At 38.3% G+C, this 16,124-nt stretch overlaps 1 protein-coding gene across 6 annotated transcripts in view; it reads right to left on the bottom strand.

The window, feature by feature from the left end:
* ESRP1 (epithelial splicing regulatory protein 1) overlaps positions 1–16,124 on the bottom strand; it is a 64,365-nt gene that overhangs the window by 37,257 nt on the left and 10,984 nt on the right. For all 6 annotated transcript variants that reach the window (XM_042924169.1, XM_042924166.1, XM_042924167.1 and 3 more), the window contains exons 5-11: positions 8,782–8,880; positions 8,590–8,644; positions 7,047–7,157; positions 6,804–6,936; positions 6,667–6,709; positions 3,965–4,266; positions 645–863 (exon numbers count right to left, since the gene is read on the bottom strand). In XM_042924169.1, the coding sequence (XP_042780103.1) occupies positions 645–863; positions 3,965–4,266; positions 6,667–6,709; positions 6,804–6,936; positions 7,047–7,157; positions 8,590–8,644; positions 8,782–8,880 (962 nt within the window). The remainder of the gene's footprint in view (positions 1–644; positions 864–3,964; positions 4,267–6,666; positions 6,710–6,803; positions 6,937–7,046; positions 7,158–8,589; positions 8,645–8,781; positions 8,881–16,124) is intronic.

Below are 16,124 nucleotides of genomic sequence, written 5' to 3'. Positions count from 1 at the left end.
AATAGGACTAATTTTATTTAACCAAAAATCAAAGGACACCAAGCCAGGAACTACTGCTAATATACTCATAAGTATACTTGTATACAGTTAGAATTTGGTTCCACTTTGATGGAGACTTCTCCACAATTCATTAATACATTTGAGCACCTGTTATGATCACATACTGTTCCAGGTGGTACATATACAAATCCTTACTAACTTCGCATTTTACTAAATGTCATTTGAGGTCATACATATAAAATAAGCCATTTCTAAACAGTCTATAAATATAAAATACTCTGATGCACAGACATGCTCATTGGTTTATATACAGTCTATAATCGCTTTCACACTACAACAGCAGAGCTCAGAAAAATGTTGTATTAGACTAATAATGTATTTGTCTCCTTCCTGAGGCAAATAATTTGACCGATATAAATAATGATGGAATCAGAGCTGAATTTAAATTACCAGGCTAATGATAGCATTCTTTCTGGAGTCCATTTTAAAGACCTCCTCCATTTACAGTTAAATCTTTCCTTAAAGACTTACTACACAGCTGATGAACATTTGTACATTTTTTCTTTTTCTTTTTTTTTTTTACTGGAAGAGAGCCTTTGATCATAAAAATAAGCAAGTCAGCGTTCGATAAGTAACTTTCTTACCTGGTGATTCAATACCATGTGAACCCCATGAGTTCGAATATCTGTGGAAAACTCCCCCAGAAAGTCCAGGATGTCCTCAATTGTAGCCGCATAGGGAAGACCTCGAAGGCGTATACAGTCTCTAACATTTGTAGGGGGCACAAATTGCTGAGGTAGTACTGGAATAATGGGAGGGGTTGGAAGTGGAATAAGAGGGGCCGAAGAGAATCGATTCAGCACCTATACTCAAAGCAAAAGAGAAGTGATTTAGAGCCTTACTCTTCCAACATGGTCTGCAAACCAGCACCAGCAGCGCTGTGGAGTCTGTTAGAAATGTGTCTCCTCAGCTCCAACCCAGACCTCATAAATATGAACCTGCATTTTAACAAGATCCCCAGGTAATTCATAAGCATATTAAAGCTTGAGAAGCACTTATGGAGAAAGGGATCCATGCTTTTCAGCTGGGAAAGCATGATCCCTACTTTTGTCAGATGTCTGCTGAGGCATGTGCCACACACAACACGCTTAGATTAAGGACTTGTCTACTGGACAAGTACATCACTGTCTCAGGACACATATCCTGAGAGTATGCTGCTTTTATAAAAACCAGACATATTGCTAAATGTGGACATTTGTAGCAATCTATTAGATTTCATTTCACCAGGCACAGTGTTTCCCTTAATATTGTTACCACATTCTACCTCCAAACTCAAGCAAGAGAATGACATAATAAAGGAACCACAGGTCAAACAATGACTCTGGATTATATAACGCCACATTTATAATAATGTATAAAGCCCAAAACAGAATAACTGGTAATGTAAAAATGAAAGAAAAAAAATCATTTGGTGACCATCAAAATAATCAGTTGTCATGTGAATTTGTGATAGTAGCAAGACAGAACATCTTGACTATCTTTTTTTTTTTTTTTTGATGTTTATTTTTGAGAGAGAGTGCATGCGAGTGAGAGCAAGCGGGGGTGGGGAAGGAGAGAGGTGGACAGAGGATCTGAAGCAGGCTCTGCATGGACAGCAGTGAGCCCGATGCAGGACTTGAACTCATGAACTGCGAGATCATGACCTGAGCCAAAGTCAGATGCTCAACTGACTGAGCCACTCAGGTGCCCCTTGACTATCTTTTAAAGTCATGGAATTCAGCTATCTTGACAATGAATGAGAGGTCAGGTATATTTAGGAGAAAGGATTACTGCCAGGCAAAACCTTATTGTAAGGTTCTGGTCTACTTTTGTTTTAGTTTAGAACATGCCTACTTGTTTATAATACTAGAAGGTCCTTGTGCAACAATGTGTGACATCCCTAGGTTTTCTGAACTTACTACGGTAGCCTTCATCATCCTATAAACTGGAAATATAGAATCAAAACCCTCCCCAAAAAATTGTTCTGATTTTCTCACTCACACCCTGTCTGGTTGCTATCTAAGTAAGAGGTGACATAAATACAAACACAGCCAAATAAACTTTAAAGAGACAGCAAGATTTAAAAAGAAAAAAAAAATAAAAAGAAATTATACAAATAATGTAACAAACATTACAGGATGAACATGAAAATAAATATAGTTGTAGACAAACTCAGGACAGGACATGGTCAGGCACCTTCCAATAACTGCCAAATAGGAGGTGAGCAAATAGTTATTGAATGAAATGATTACTTGTATGAGTAATGAGAAGATGACAGTGCAGAGCATATGATTACCTCAGCATTTCTTAAATAAGTCAGTAGGATGGGGTTAGAGAGGAAGCTCATCTATAACCAAAACCACATTAAAGTCATACAGAGGCAGCATACTCTATACCCAAACCAATCAACATACAGTAGCCAAGGCCCTGGAGTAGTCTGTTCTAGGCCAAGATTTCCATGAAACTTTTCTTCCAATTAAAGATCTAAAGTCTCATTTTCACCTCCTCTGGTTTGGCACTGATGGATGTAATATGTGAAGCCTCAAGCACATTTAGTATATTTTAGAAATTCAGAGTTTATGATACTAATTTTCAACAAGGTACAGAATTACTTAAAGTAGAAGTATGTTCATAGATTAGGGTTCAAGAACAGGAGGACATCAGGATGCAGAACTAGCTCGGAATGTCACCTCTGTTCACTGTAGGTATAAAAACATGTTGGTATTCTACCAGGTGAAACGTTCTTTTCAACTTTGGGCAATGATGTCAAACCACAATACACAATGGGCTTTGCAGAAAAAAGCTAGACAAAATCATTTTATGAACTCATAGAAATAATAGTGGAGTCAGTGTGCTAATTGCTTGTGAAGAGGACAAAAATGAATCATTAAAGTGACTCTGTTCTACTATGGGACCCAAGTAAAAGAAATTGGAAGAGCCACATGTGAGGCAGTCCACATGATCTCAGATACAAGGAAAAATGAACAGACCCTTGAAGACCATTCAGCTGGTAAGTCAAGAATAGTCAAAACGCTTGAAACCCTGCAGATGGCTTCATGCCTGGACCATGTGGGGCAAACGATTGTCCCATCTGTGCCTCAAAAACAACTCTGAATTCTGGAAGGCAATAACAGGACAAAAGGGCACTTCATGCTGTCACCAGCAGTATGGAACTGAGTAAGCCTTTTGGGAAATAAATTTGGTAAGTTATTAAAAACATTAAAAGCTCACACCATCCAGTTCTAAAGAAATCAACCAGAAGTTGAGTTTTATAAGCATGTTTATCTAGAAATTTCTTATAGGAGAAAAAAACCCCAACCTAAATGTACAGTGGGTTCTCTAAATAAATCATGTACCTTTGAGACATATTAAAAATGGAACTTTTTAGACATGGGTAAACTTCCAAGATATGGAAGTGTTTTTTTTTTCTTTTTTTTATTGGTAAGAGACTTTTCGTTTTTTTTTAAGCTTATTTATTTTGAGACAGAGAGGGAGAGCACACGTGTGAGAGGGGGAAGGGCAGAGAGAGAGGGAGAGAGAATCCCAAGCAGGCTCTGACTTGTCAGCACAGAGCCTGACTTGGGGGGCTAAATTCCATGGACCGGAAGATCATGACCCGAGCCAAAATTCAGAGTTGGACACTTAACCAACTGAGCCACTCAGACTCCTCAAGATACGTAGGTTTTAAACAGAATATAAAGTTTATCTATAGCAGTATTCTAATTATATAAAAACATAGTATTTTTCCTATGCATATAGAAAATAACAGTGGTTATCTTTTAATTATGGAATGAAAAATTTTAAAAATGCACTTACACTTTCTGTATTTCTCAAGTTTTATTTTAGCACAATAAATAATGTAGTCTTGTTCTTGGAAATAAATAATAAATCACACTAAGCACCAAAATGTTCTTAAAAAACCAACCTGCTGGACTTCAGCTGCTGTGCTTCTGAAGAGTTCAATGTATCTTTTACCCAACAAGTCCTTATGCTTCCTCAATGCATTCTGTGCATATTCCTCACAGGCAAAGAGGACAAAAGCATCCCCTGTTGGCCTACCATCTGGGTAGGTAACGAAAAGGATGCCTTCCTTCCCCCCAGTGATGGGGCAATGCTGTCCAAAGAAGGCCACCACTTCATCAGCTGTGGCCGTGAAAGGGAGCCCCCGCATGCGGACAATGACTTGATTTTCCTTGGAGAGAAATTGAGCTACCTCATTGGACGTACCTAGGGAACACAAATACCAGGAAACATGGGGAGAAATGGTTAAGACATCAACTTTACCAAATTTAAAATGGCAAAATTCTTGGCAATGTCTTGAGTTTTTAATTAAAATTCACACTCCCACTGAATTCATGACAACATCCCAGGAATCAGAATTCTCTTCCCACAAGTTTGAAACTTTTCCCCTACCGTTTTCATAAAACACCTGTTAACTTAGGAAGGTGGCCAGACAGTTAAATCATGCACCAACCACTGTATTCTTCTCACAGAGAGGCAGTAAGTCATTATGATAGGTAAGGGCATTGGTCAGGGAGCTAGAATGTCTGGGCCCAATCTTGACTTTGCCATTTACTAGGTTATGACTTTAGTCAAGTTTAACCCCTATCTTTTAGTATCCTCATCTAAAAGTGGAGGTAAAATTACCTACTTCATAAATTATGATAATTAAATAAGTTACTATACATGAAGCACTTTGGTGACTTTTGTTATTATTTTCCTGACTATGTTTTATTAAGAAAGTTTCAAAAATAATCAAGTTAAGGGAAGTATAATGAACATACATGGCAGCTAATTTCAAGATTTATCAACATTCTGCCTGACATAAAGCATTTTGTACAATATTGCCACATAGCAAATATTCAAATGCACATCTACCACCAACATGGAGCTTTAATTCACAAGCCCTAGAACAAGAGTCACATGCTTTACTGGCTGAGCCAGCCAGGCACCCCAGGAACATTTTCCTTTAAGAGCAAACTATCATACTACCTACAAGCCATGAAATCCCAGGCATGAACGTATTAGTTAACTTTGCTTCTTCAATTTACAATATTAGCTATCATGGAACCTCAGAGCCATAGCAACTCCAAATGTATTTCATCACCAACCAATATCAAACATCACTTTGGGATTTTGGAAGCACTATTAAATTTGAAGCTCTGAATTTGGAAGCCTTCGTTTATCTAAAGGAATAAGTGCCAGAATAGAAATATACTAGCAAATTGAAAACAGGATGTTTTTACTACAAGTTCAACAGTTGCAAGGATTTTAACCAGGGCTATATAATGCAGAGATACAAAAGTTCTCTATATTTAAGTAAAAGTCATCCTAGTATATATTTGGCAATAGAAGATTTTCAAAAGCCTCTTAAAAGGTCTACCTACATTCTTTGATTCAACTATCCTAATTTTAGAGAGGTATCCTAATGAGTGGTATATTCAGAGACAAAAATATTCACTGCAACATACTTAGCATGAAAAATTGGAAATAAGCTTTTAATGCCCAACAGGGGTGTTTTTAAAATAATGTATGGTACTTAATACTGTATAGTAATTAACATATAATAGTTACATGGGAAAATATTTATAATATACTAAAAGGAGAAAGTTATAAAGCTGTATGAACAGAGCAATAAAAACTTACAAAGTAGTTTTATGTATAGAAAAAATCTGTCAGACAAACCATAGTTAACATTTTTTATCCATTACTTACAGCTTTTAAAGTAACAAATTACTCAATAATTAGATAAATATCTGTTCCCATTTCTTTTTGACCATAGTACTGCAAACAAAACACTACATATTCAAACATATTAGAGCAAGAAAAGTACTATGTTTTTGGTCATTGATGAGTTAAGGAAGCTTGAGAGAAAAACTATAAGCAGATATACAACAATTCCAGGTATTCTGGTGTGGTATTCTGTGATTGTTTCAAAGTAGTTTTCAGACTATTTAATTTCTTTCAAGAACTACTCTCTTCCTTTGTACAAGACTTTACAATGACCCTTTCACCTTTTTATGATACTATTTTGTTTTTAAAGGTTTTATTTTTAAATGATCTCTACACCCAAGATGGGGCTTGAACTCACAGCCCCAAGATCAAGAGTCACATGGTCGGGGCGCCTGGGTGGCGCAGTAGGTTAAGCGTCTGACTTCAGCCAGGTCACGATCTCGCGGTCCGTGAGTTCGAGCCCCGCGTCGGGCTCTGGGCTGATGGCTCGGAGCCTGGAGCCTGTTTCCGATTCTGTGTCTCCCTCTCTCTCTCTGCCCCTCCCCCGTTCATGCTCTGTCTCTCTCTGTCCCAAAAATAAATAAAAAACGTTGAAAAAAAAATTAAAAAAAAAAAAAAGAGTCACATGGTCTACTGAGTCAGCCAGACTCTCCCATATGTTACTATTGTTAATGGCTATTTAACTACAGTTGGTTGACTCAAGCCTTAGGGTGAGTGTATACATTTAGTCACTGATACCATATGGGTCTTGTTTCCAACTTATAAAAAAAAAAAAAAAAAAAAGTCAATTCCTTTGTTTCTTTAAGCAATAAATTCATGACCCTACTTATTTATTCTAGTATATAAATAAATTTTAGATTCTTCTTATAGCCACATTATATAAAAAGCACTCACCACCAGCAATTTTAAGAAAATCTTCACCTGTTGCTTTGTAAACCTAAGAAAAGAAAAGGGAATTAAATACAGTTTCTGAGCCTTCCAACATTAATATTCATTCAAGATGCCAAGGATCTCAGATTGTGAGGACGTACCTCAATGTACCGGGTCCCCATGTGATGTTTGTGCCTCTGTAATGCTAGGTCTCTGTGTTCCTCACTTACAAACCTAACCAGAGCTTCTCCGTTCCTTCGACCCTGGGCATTCAGACAAAGTGCTGCACCTCCCCTTTGAAAAGGACAGACAGCAGTGGGGGAAAAACACAGTGAGGAAAAATGGTAGGACACCCATTATCCCTTTGGGATTACTAAACAAAATAGAGATTAAAGAAAACCAACTTGGCAATATTGAGTCCTTTGAAGAATCTTGCAATGTCTTGATCTGAAGACTGCCATGGTAAACCTCTCGCCCGGACTATGGTGTTGTCATCAATAAGTTCCATCTTGCTGCTGTGGGTCAAGCAAAACTTCAGTTTGCATAATTAGCACTAGGGAGTCCAAACTATTCCCTCCTACCATTTTCCTAGTTACACATAAGGTATTGTTTGGTGTTCAGACAGACTTTTAATACTGCCTCATTTATTTCAGAACCTCAAAAATTATCTGGGCACTCAGGGCGCCTGGGTGGCTCAGTCGGTTAAGCATCCAACTTCAGCTCAGGTCATGATCTCACGGTTGGTGAGTTCGAGCCCCGCGTCAGGCTCTGTGCTGACAGCTCAGAGCCTGGAGCCTGCTTCAGATTCTGTGTCCCCCTCTCTTTGTGCCCCTCCCCTGCTCATGCTCTTTTTGTCTCAAAAATAAAGATATTAAAAACAAATTATCTGGGCACAAAGTATTCTTTAGGTGGTTCACTATAGAAAGGAAAGTGCCAAAGCAGGTCCCACACGGGTAGCTCACTCAACAAACCATCTATCAGTGGAGTTGCTTGCCTGCTTGCCATAAACTCAAAAGGACCTAGGATCAAGTCACAGAAAGCAAAGTTCTCCCGATACCCTGATAGCCAGTAAGTTCCTAGAACCAAGAAGAATACGTTTAAATTTATTATGAGATCTGGCCAGTATACCAGTGGAGTTTAAATCCAGTTTCACAGCAAAAGTTAAGATCTGCATAAAGCTGACAATTAACCCACATCAGGAATGTGTGCATGCAGTCAGAACACTGCCATTAAAATATCTCCCCTATCAAACAGGGGAGCCATCAGAGTGTTTATGGAAATGCATGGGAGTTCCCACACCTTAATGAGTCATTTGCAAATCACCTATTATATATTTTAACACCTTTTGATGTGCTATTTCTCCCATATTCATATTTCTAATAGTCCTAGGACACTTTCAGAATGAGTCACTTTCTCCCCAACTAAATAGGCCTCAAAGTCTCTCGCTGGGCAAAGATGTCCAAAGTTTTTGCTCACTTCAGGCAGCAGGCAATCTCAGGGATTCGCTGCTGTGATTTACAAACCGTTCTGTCATCAGAATGAGATACCACCATTTCATACTTCTTGCCAGTTATTTCCTTTGCTTTAAAGTAGAAGTTGATAGAACATACTTAAAATTATCTCCGTAAGGGCCTTGTGAACTCTTTTAAAGCCTATGATTTTTCCTTTGGAAGTTCTCTGGTGAGAGGATGAATAGTTCTGAGAGGCTAAAGCAAGAGTCACAGATACAACACCTATGGGTCATAGTGACTAGAGATACAAATATTCCACTTAAGTTTAATGCCAACATCCAAGCTCACTTTAAGATACAACTTTCTTTTATAAATAACGTAATATTTTTAACAATGGATAGCCAAAAGGTTTAGTGAAGTTACAAGAAGAGTTAAATATCACAATATGAATAAAACAAATTAAAAGGCTCAAACCGAATACCACTCTAGTACTTACCAAGTGCCACTTTCAAATTTGTAATTTACTCTCTCTGGATCTGAAAACCTATGATCTAAAAATGAGAAAACAGAAGTCATCATTTTACCTATTAGGAAGACAAAGATATGGCAGGAGATTTAAAAGTATACATGAGGGAAAAATGGCAGGATCAAACTCTACGTCTGCAACTGTTAAAACAGCAATACTTACTATAAGGCTCTGAAATCATTGCTAAAATTATATTCCCCATATCTTCAACTTGAGAGGCTCCATACCGGGAGACTGAACTATTCTTCTCAAGGTTTAAACCTGGGATATTAAGTTAAGGAAACATTTTGAGGAAGTAACGTGAGGTTGCTTCTAACCCCAAATTAAACTTACACAGAGCCAAGAAGCCAAGTAAAATACATCTGAGATCAAGAATTATTTGAAATGACAGAATAGATGCTTCCTATCAGTCTGGACTTCACCCACACTTTTTGGAGTCTCCAATTTCCCTCTTGGGCAAATATATAAAAAAATGGCCTAATCAATCCTATCCTGAGGCATGACTAGTAATAAAATTTCTATTTATTGAGTAGTAGCAAAGGCATGAATACTAAGCACTTTCGTTTAGTTTCAAACTACCTAGTATACACCAAAGTTAGTAAACCTCTTCATCCTATTATCTTTATAGTACATCCAAGGCAGTGATCATACTGACTTAAAGATATGGTTACATCTAGAGATGCCTGGGTGGCTCAGTTGGTTAAGCATCTAGCTTCGGCTCAGGTCATGATCTCATGGTTCGTGAGTTCGAGCCCTGTGTCCAGCTCTGTGCTGACAGCTCAAAGGTTGGAGCTTGCTTTGGGTTCTGTGTCTCCCTCTCTCTTTGCCCCTCCCCCACATGAGCTCTGTTTTTCTCTCAAATAAACATTAAAAAAAATTTAAAGATATGGTTACATCTCTCTCTCTCTCTCAATAAATAAATATCCCCCACTCTCTCTCAAATGAATGGATGGATGGGTAGGTAGGCAGGTAGGTAGGTAGATAGATAGGCAGGTGCCTGGGTGGCTCAGTCAGTTAAGTGTCTGACTCAATTTCAGCTCAGGTCATGATCTCATGGTTGTGAGATCAAGCTCCACATCAGGCTCTGCACGGGGCATGGAGCCTGCTAGATTCTTTCTCCCTCTCAAAGGAAAAAAAAAAAAAAAGATAGTTACATCAGTCAAGATCATGAGGCATCAAAAGGCTTTTTAAGGCTGTTTGAAAAAAAAAAAACAACTTCAGATTAGTGATGACACTATTTCTATGCCACCTTTACTCAGAACTTCCCTACCAGATTTATAGAGCCATATAGTATAGCCTTCTTAGATGGCAGCAAATGCTTGTCCTTTGAGAGTAAATTTGTAGAAAGAATTCAAATACTCAGAGCTAACAAACAATGGCTAATATGCCTCTCAATCAAGTGAATACATGCTTTGAGCAAGCCAGGATACATGGATTTTGAGAAATGCATGGCTTAAGTTGGGTTGGAGAGTGGGACCAGAAGAGATTTACATCAAGTTTTACAAATTTATAATCTCTCTAAAAGAAGCATGTATCTTTGACAAAATGGTTGCTTAAGAAGTCATTAAAATGTTTAATTTTGTTATTTCTAAGTTTCAATACTACAGTCATACTTTGTATTATGTATAAATTTGCATAAATTTCATAATATAGTACACAACGTATACAACAGATAACACTGTGGGACCTATCTTTCCTCCAATTTGAAATGAAAACAGCAATCTGGGTGGTTGTTTGTCTTTATTTTAGTTTTCTAACTGGTATTTTATAATAAGGGTAAAAAACGAAGACAGACATTAAGAAAAACTTCAAAGCACTACTTCACAGCAATCAAAGAGGATACAAGATTCAAACAGTTCAGAGAGCCTGACTTCCACCAAGCATTATAATCAATCATCTGAGGAGTTAATTCAATGAGCAATAAGTATCCTTTTCCATTCAATTAAAAATCCCTTTCCATTTCATCCTTCCACAAGCTCCACCCCCCCTTCCTCCTTTCTTTCTCCACTAAAGAGACTTTGTTTTCCCACGGTGCTGCGCAAATTCACTTTGTGTTGCCCCTCATCCGGCTACATTTCTCTGCAGTTAAATATACTACATGTAGAAATGCAGGCATATGTTCCTTGGCAAATTACTTAACCCTACTAAACTTCAGCTTATCTGAAAAGCCAAAGCTGTGATAATCTTTACCTCCCTGGGCATTTTTGTGAAGATTAAATGAGATAAAACAAGTCCAAGGCACAAAGCAGGCATTATAAAAAGCGATGTCCTCCCCCTCATCCTAGAACCCTTGGGTAACCAACTTTCATAACCCATAATAATCACACTTTGAGAGTCACATTTATGACCAAAATTCTGAACTCACCAGATGCCTATTTGTATACTCACAGGATAATCATCAAGCTGAAATGGTAATTTCTATACTCCCCACCCCCTAATCCCACCGTTTACATCATCTAGTGATGAAATAAATGTGCTGACCCCTCAGGAATTAGAAAATCAATCCCAGGAGATGGATGCTTCCACCTGAGCAATGACCATGGAACGGGTCATTAAAATGATTATCAGGGCACCTGCTTGGCTCAGTAGAGCATGTGACACTTGATCGTGGGGCTGTAAGTTGGAGCCCCATGTTGGGTGTAGAGATTACTTAAAAATAAAATCTTAAAAATAAAATGAAATGATTATCCATGGAAGGTATACAGTAAGTATTAATCCAGTGTTGTTTTCAAAAAGTACGACAGGACAGAAACAGTAGAAACAAATGATGAAGATACTCTGGGGAGACAACTGCCCTAAATTTTCTGGGAAGGCAAGGGAGGGGGTGAGGAGGGGTACTTTAAGAATCCTTACAGAGCTAAGAAGGACTAGCTGTGACTAGCCATAGTTTACCACGCAAACCCTGCCACTGAACAGTCCCTTGAAACCTTGCAATTCTTTTTTAATATTTATTTATTCATTTCAAGAGAGACAGAGAGAATGAGAGGGGGAGGGGCAGAGAGAAAGGGAGAGAGATGATCTCAAGCAGGCTCTGCACTGAGTGCATGGAGCCCAGATCCCAGATGCGGGGCTTGAACTCATGAAATGCGAGACCACGACCTGAGCCAAAACCAAGAGTTGGATGTTTAACAAACTGAGCCACCCAGGCACCCCTACAATTCTTTTTTTTTTTTTTTTTTAAACGTTTATTTATTTTGAGAGAGAGCGCACACGTGCGAACGGGGGCAGGGAAGATGAAGAGGAGAGAGAGAATCCCAACTCAGGGCTTGATCCCATGAACTGTGAGATCATGGACCTGAGCCAAACTCAAGAATTAGACACTTAACCAACTGAGCCACCCAGGCACCCCTGGAACCCTGCAATTAGAATAATTGCTTTTGGCCTTGTCAGGGGCTACGATGGAATCAAGAGAAAAGTATCCAAGAAATGGAGACCAATCCCACTGTATAAATCACTTTTATTTCAACCTTGGCACTATTGGCCAAGACAATTCTTTGTTTGGGGTGGGTGGGTGGTGGTGCATAGGGTGGGGATCCTGTGTACTATAGGATTTTTACTAGCATGCTGGCCTCTACCCACCTGAGTTCTGGCTAAAGATATCTCCAGGCATTGCCAAATGTCCCCAAGTGGGCAAAAATCACTCCAGGTTGGGAACCACTCGTATAGGCTAATGGTTCCCAATTGTTCCAACTTCACCCCTCACCATCCACTGAATGATCAGAGAAAGTTGTTGTTTTTTTTTAATTTTTTTAAACATTTATTTTTAAGAAAGAGACAGAACGTGACCAGAGGAGGGGCAGGGAGGGAGACACAGAATCTAAAGCCAGTTCCAGGCTCCGAGCTGTCAGCACAGAGCCTGATGTTGGGCTTGAACCCAAAAACTCTGAGATTATAACCTGAGCCAAAGTTGGACACTTAACCGACTGAGCCACACAGGCACCCCTAGAAAATTTTTATAATATAGGAGACCATTACTGAACAGAGTTTCAAGAAAATTGGCTAAAAAAACCCCATGTAAGGACCTGTACAGTGCTGTATCAAAACCCCTATCAGTAAATACACACACACACACACACACACACACCCTATCTTAGGAAATGAAAGAAAAACATTGCAAGAGTCAACCCTTGATGGTCAGCCTGTTTTTGGACGATCAAAAACAGAAAAATGGATTTTACATTTTTAGGATTATAAAAAGAAAAATATGAGCAGAGACCATATGTGGCCTACAAAAAGTATAAACTATTGACTATCTGGACCTTTACTGGAAAAGTTTGCTGACCTCTGGCCTAAACGAAGAGCGATTGCTTGAAGATGGCCAAAAAGCAGAACAGCACAGGAACGTTTACCACATCACAACATTCTATCCCCAAACAGAATATTGGTTGAAATCAAGCTTTGAAGGAATAGGAATGGGGAGAGTATATTCCATTCAAACCACTGTTTTCTCTCTCCTATAAAGAGGTTTCTAGCCTTCTCACCTTTCCTCAGTTAACTAGTCTATGAAGCTCTCTTATCTTTCTAATCCCCTAACCAAATTAGACCATAGGTAACTCCTACCCAGCAACAATACCCTCCCTAACTGCTCTAGGCTGCAACCGTCAATTTAAGAGTTGATTAGATATTACCATTCTCATAAAATATTTCTGTCCTCAACTGTACTGTATATTTCCTAAGCACAGGCCCCTACCTCCTTCTGTTCTCTATCCATCTATCACAGCACCTATCATTTCCCAGAATCTAGTGACATAAATGATGACATTTATTAAACATTTCACGCCCTACACACACTGACTGTTTCCTCCAGTTTTTGCAATAGCCCTACCAGATAGATAAGAGTAAAACCAAACAGATGAAGAAACTAGGATTTAGAGAAGTTCCATAACTTACCCAGTCCACTAGCTCGTCTGTAAGAGAGCTGGGATTACAATACAGCTCTGATCTGACTATGTGTACATAATTCCCTGAACCAAGAGAAGCAGCTTTGCTTAATTCATTTTAAGCAATACTTTATGAGAGATTTTCTAAATGTATATATCAAAGTCAAGTGAAAAATGATCAAAAGTAAAAATGTAAAGTATCCTGTCTGTGTAGACAAAGATTGGTAGATGAAGGATTATTTACTGAATTCTACATTTAAAGTAGGAATATGTTCTAGACATTTGGCTAACTTGGTTCCACATAACACGTCCCAACATGTTTCCCTTCAAGACATCACACACCAAGGATCAGCAGCTCTAAGCTCCTGACAACTTTTAAAAGTCACCCAACCTCCTGCATGCCCAAACCTAAACCAAAACTCACACACACTTACACACACAGACACCCTCTCTTCAAAAGGCTTGCTCAATCCATAATCCTTACCAGAATTTAACATGAATAACAAATAAAGAATAGCAAAAAAAAAAAAAAGTTTTAGTACCAATTCTTTCCTCTATCAATTCATAATTATACATTGAATTACTTGCTGCACGTCTGATCTTGAGGAAAGGAAAGATGAGTCTATGCCCCTTGATTTATGGCTCATCATGCAACTTACTCACTCTGCCCTCGAGGCAACCACAACAGCACGAACAGGCTCAGCCAGCTTTACAAATGAGAAATGCCATGAGGAAATGAGGAAGGGTAAAGCCAGACATGGTGGGAACAAAACTAACATTTCAGGCTACAACTGAGCAAAGTGCTGCATTTACACTGAGCTTACAGAAGTCCAGCTGTTGCCTTCATCTGAGTAGGGGGAACATTTTCCTTAGCACTCTTTTCAGTGAAACAGATTTCAGGATTTGACCCAAACTTATACCATAGCTGAAGGTGGAATTCAGAGTGTGAGATTTTAGAGTTCATCAATATTAGCTAACTCTCTCGGGGCGGGGTGAATCACCAAAAACTCGCCACTATTAGCTTATCCAGCCAAAAAGTTACCTTTTCTGACTGCTTAAAAATACACATTTGGTTATTAATTTTCACTTTTAAGTAACCTCTTTTTTAAGCTAAAGCTACATTATAATCGCATCCCAATTAGAAATTCCAACCCCACGCCATTTTTTCCTGTCATAGGCCCTTCAGAAGACAAGTTTGTTTCCTCCCATTCTATTCTTACTCTTTGATTTAAAACACCAATTGCCTAATTGCCAGACATGTTACAATAAAATACCTATGCTAATGAACAAAAAGAATAACAAACAATATGGCAAGAGAAAAGTTGGATTAGTATTCCAACAAAGAACTGAATTTCCTACAATTATGTGAAGGAAAGAAGGGAAAAAGCAAGTGATAAATTACCCTTGAGTTCCATAATTAAAAAAAAATAGGTTCTGTAAGTAACCTTTCATACTAAAGTAGGCTTTGAAAAAAGCAAATCAATGGGGCGCCTGGGTGGCTCAGTCGACTTCGGCTCAGGTCATGATTTTGTGGTCCGTGAGTTCGAGCCCCGCGTCGGGCTCTGTGCTGACAGCTCAGAGCCTGGAGCCTGTTTCAGATTCTTTGTCTCCCTCTCTCTGACCCTCCCCCATTCATGCTCTGTCTCAAAAATAAATAAACGTAAAAAAAAAAAAAAAAATTGAAAAAAGCAAATCAAGAATGCCACTGTCAAACAGAACTAACAGCCAAGGCAACAAAAACTTTTTCATACCAGTAATAAAATGCTGGAAAAAGAAATAAAAACCCATAGTTTTCTAACTGTATTTCCCAGAAGCTTACTCTTTCCAAGAAGGGAAAAAATAAGACCGATCCTAACGAATATTACTTCAGGAGGTATTATTTTAACAAAACACAAAACTGATGACTCAATTGTAATCTCAAAGAAATAAAATAGAAGTATGGGCTGATGCCACAAAAGAGTGAAAATGTCTACTTTAGAAAAAGACACATATGTGGGATAAACAAATTAGGAAAAGAGAGACTCTATGGTAACAAAGTCTTCTAACGCCATCTAAAACAAACCAAAAAAATTATCCTGAAATTCCCAAACTCCGATTTTAAAAGTAAATTATTTTATAATTAAAATAACCACACAAAATTAACATAACTCTGAGTGCTGGCCAAGAATATACAGTATTTCTAGTCACTTACTACAGACCACAAACCAGAGTATTTGCGGATTTGGCTCATATCATGCCGATGAGATGCCAAAGATAATTTTCCCCCTCCAGTGAACAAGGTCAACTACTAACCTAGCTTAACTGTACACTTGGCGATATTTAAAATCCTTTTCATACGCAAAAAAGTACCAAGGAGGATTTGGTACTTCCCTCCCCCTTTTAAGAAGGGCAATGAAAGTTTATGCAATTGGATTTATCAGAATAAGCGAGTAAGTGCAGAATGAACCACACACACTATTTACAACTGGAGAAGCTAAGTTAACCTTGAAGATTAGCTGTACTAACAGGTACCTGAGGCTTTAAAAGGTCTATATCCAAACTCGCTCAAAGTTAAAAAAAAATTTCAAGTGTAAAATAGTTTAAATAAGGTCTTAAGTCAACAAGGAAGTCCTTTGAAGCTGTTTT

Source organism: Panthera leo, chromosome F2 (assembly GCF_018350215.1).
Source record: "Panthera leo isolate Ple1 chromosome F2, P.leo_Ple1_pat1.1, whole genome shotgun sequence".
In the NCBI taxonomy this organism is placed as follows: Eukaryota; Metazoa; Chordata; class Mammalia; order Carnivora; family Felidae; genus Panthera; species Panthera leo.
Note: the sequence above shows the minus strand (reverse complement) of the source record. Positions and strands in the feature narration are given on the sequence as shown.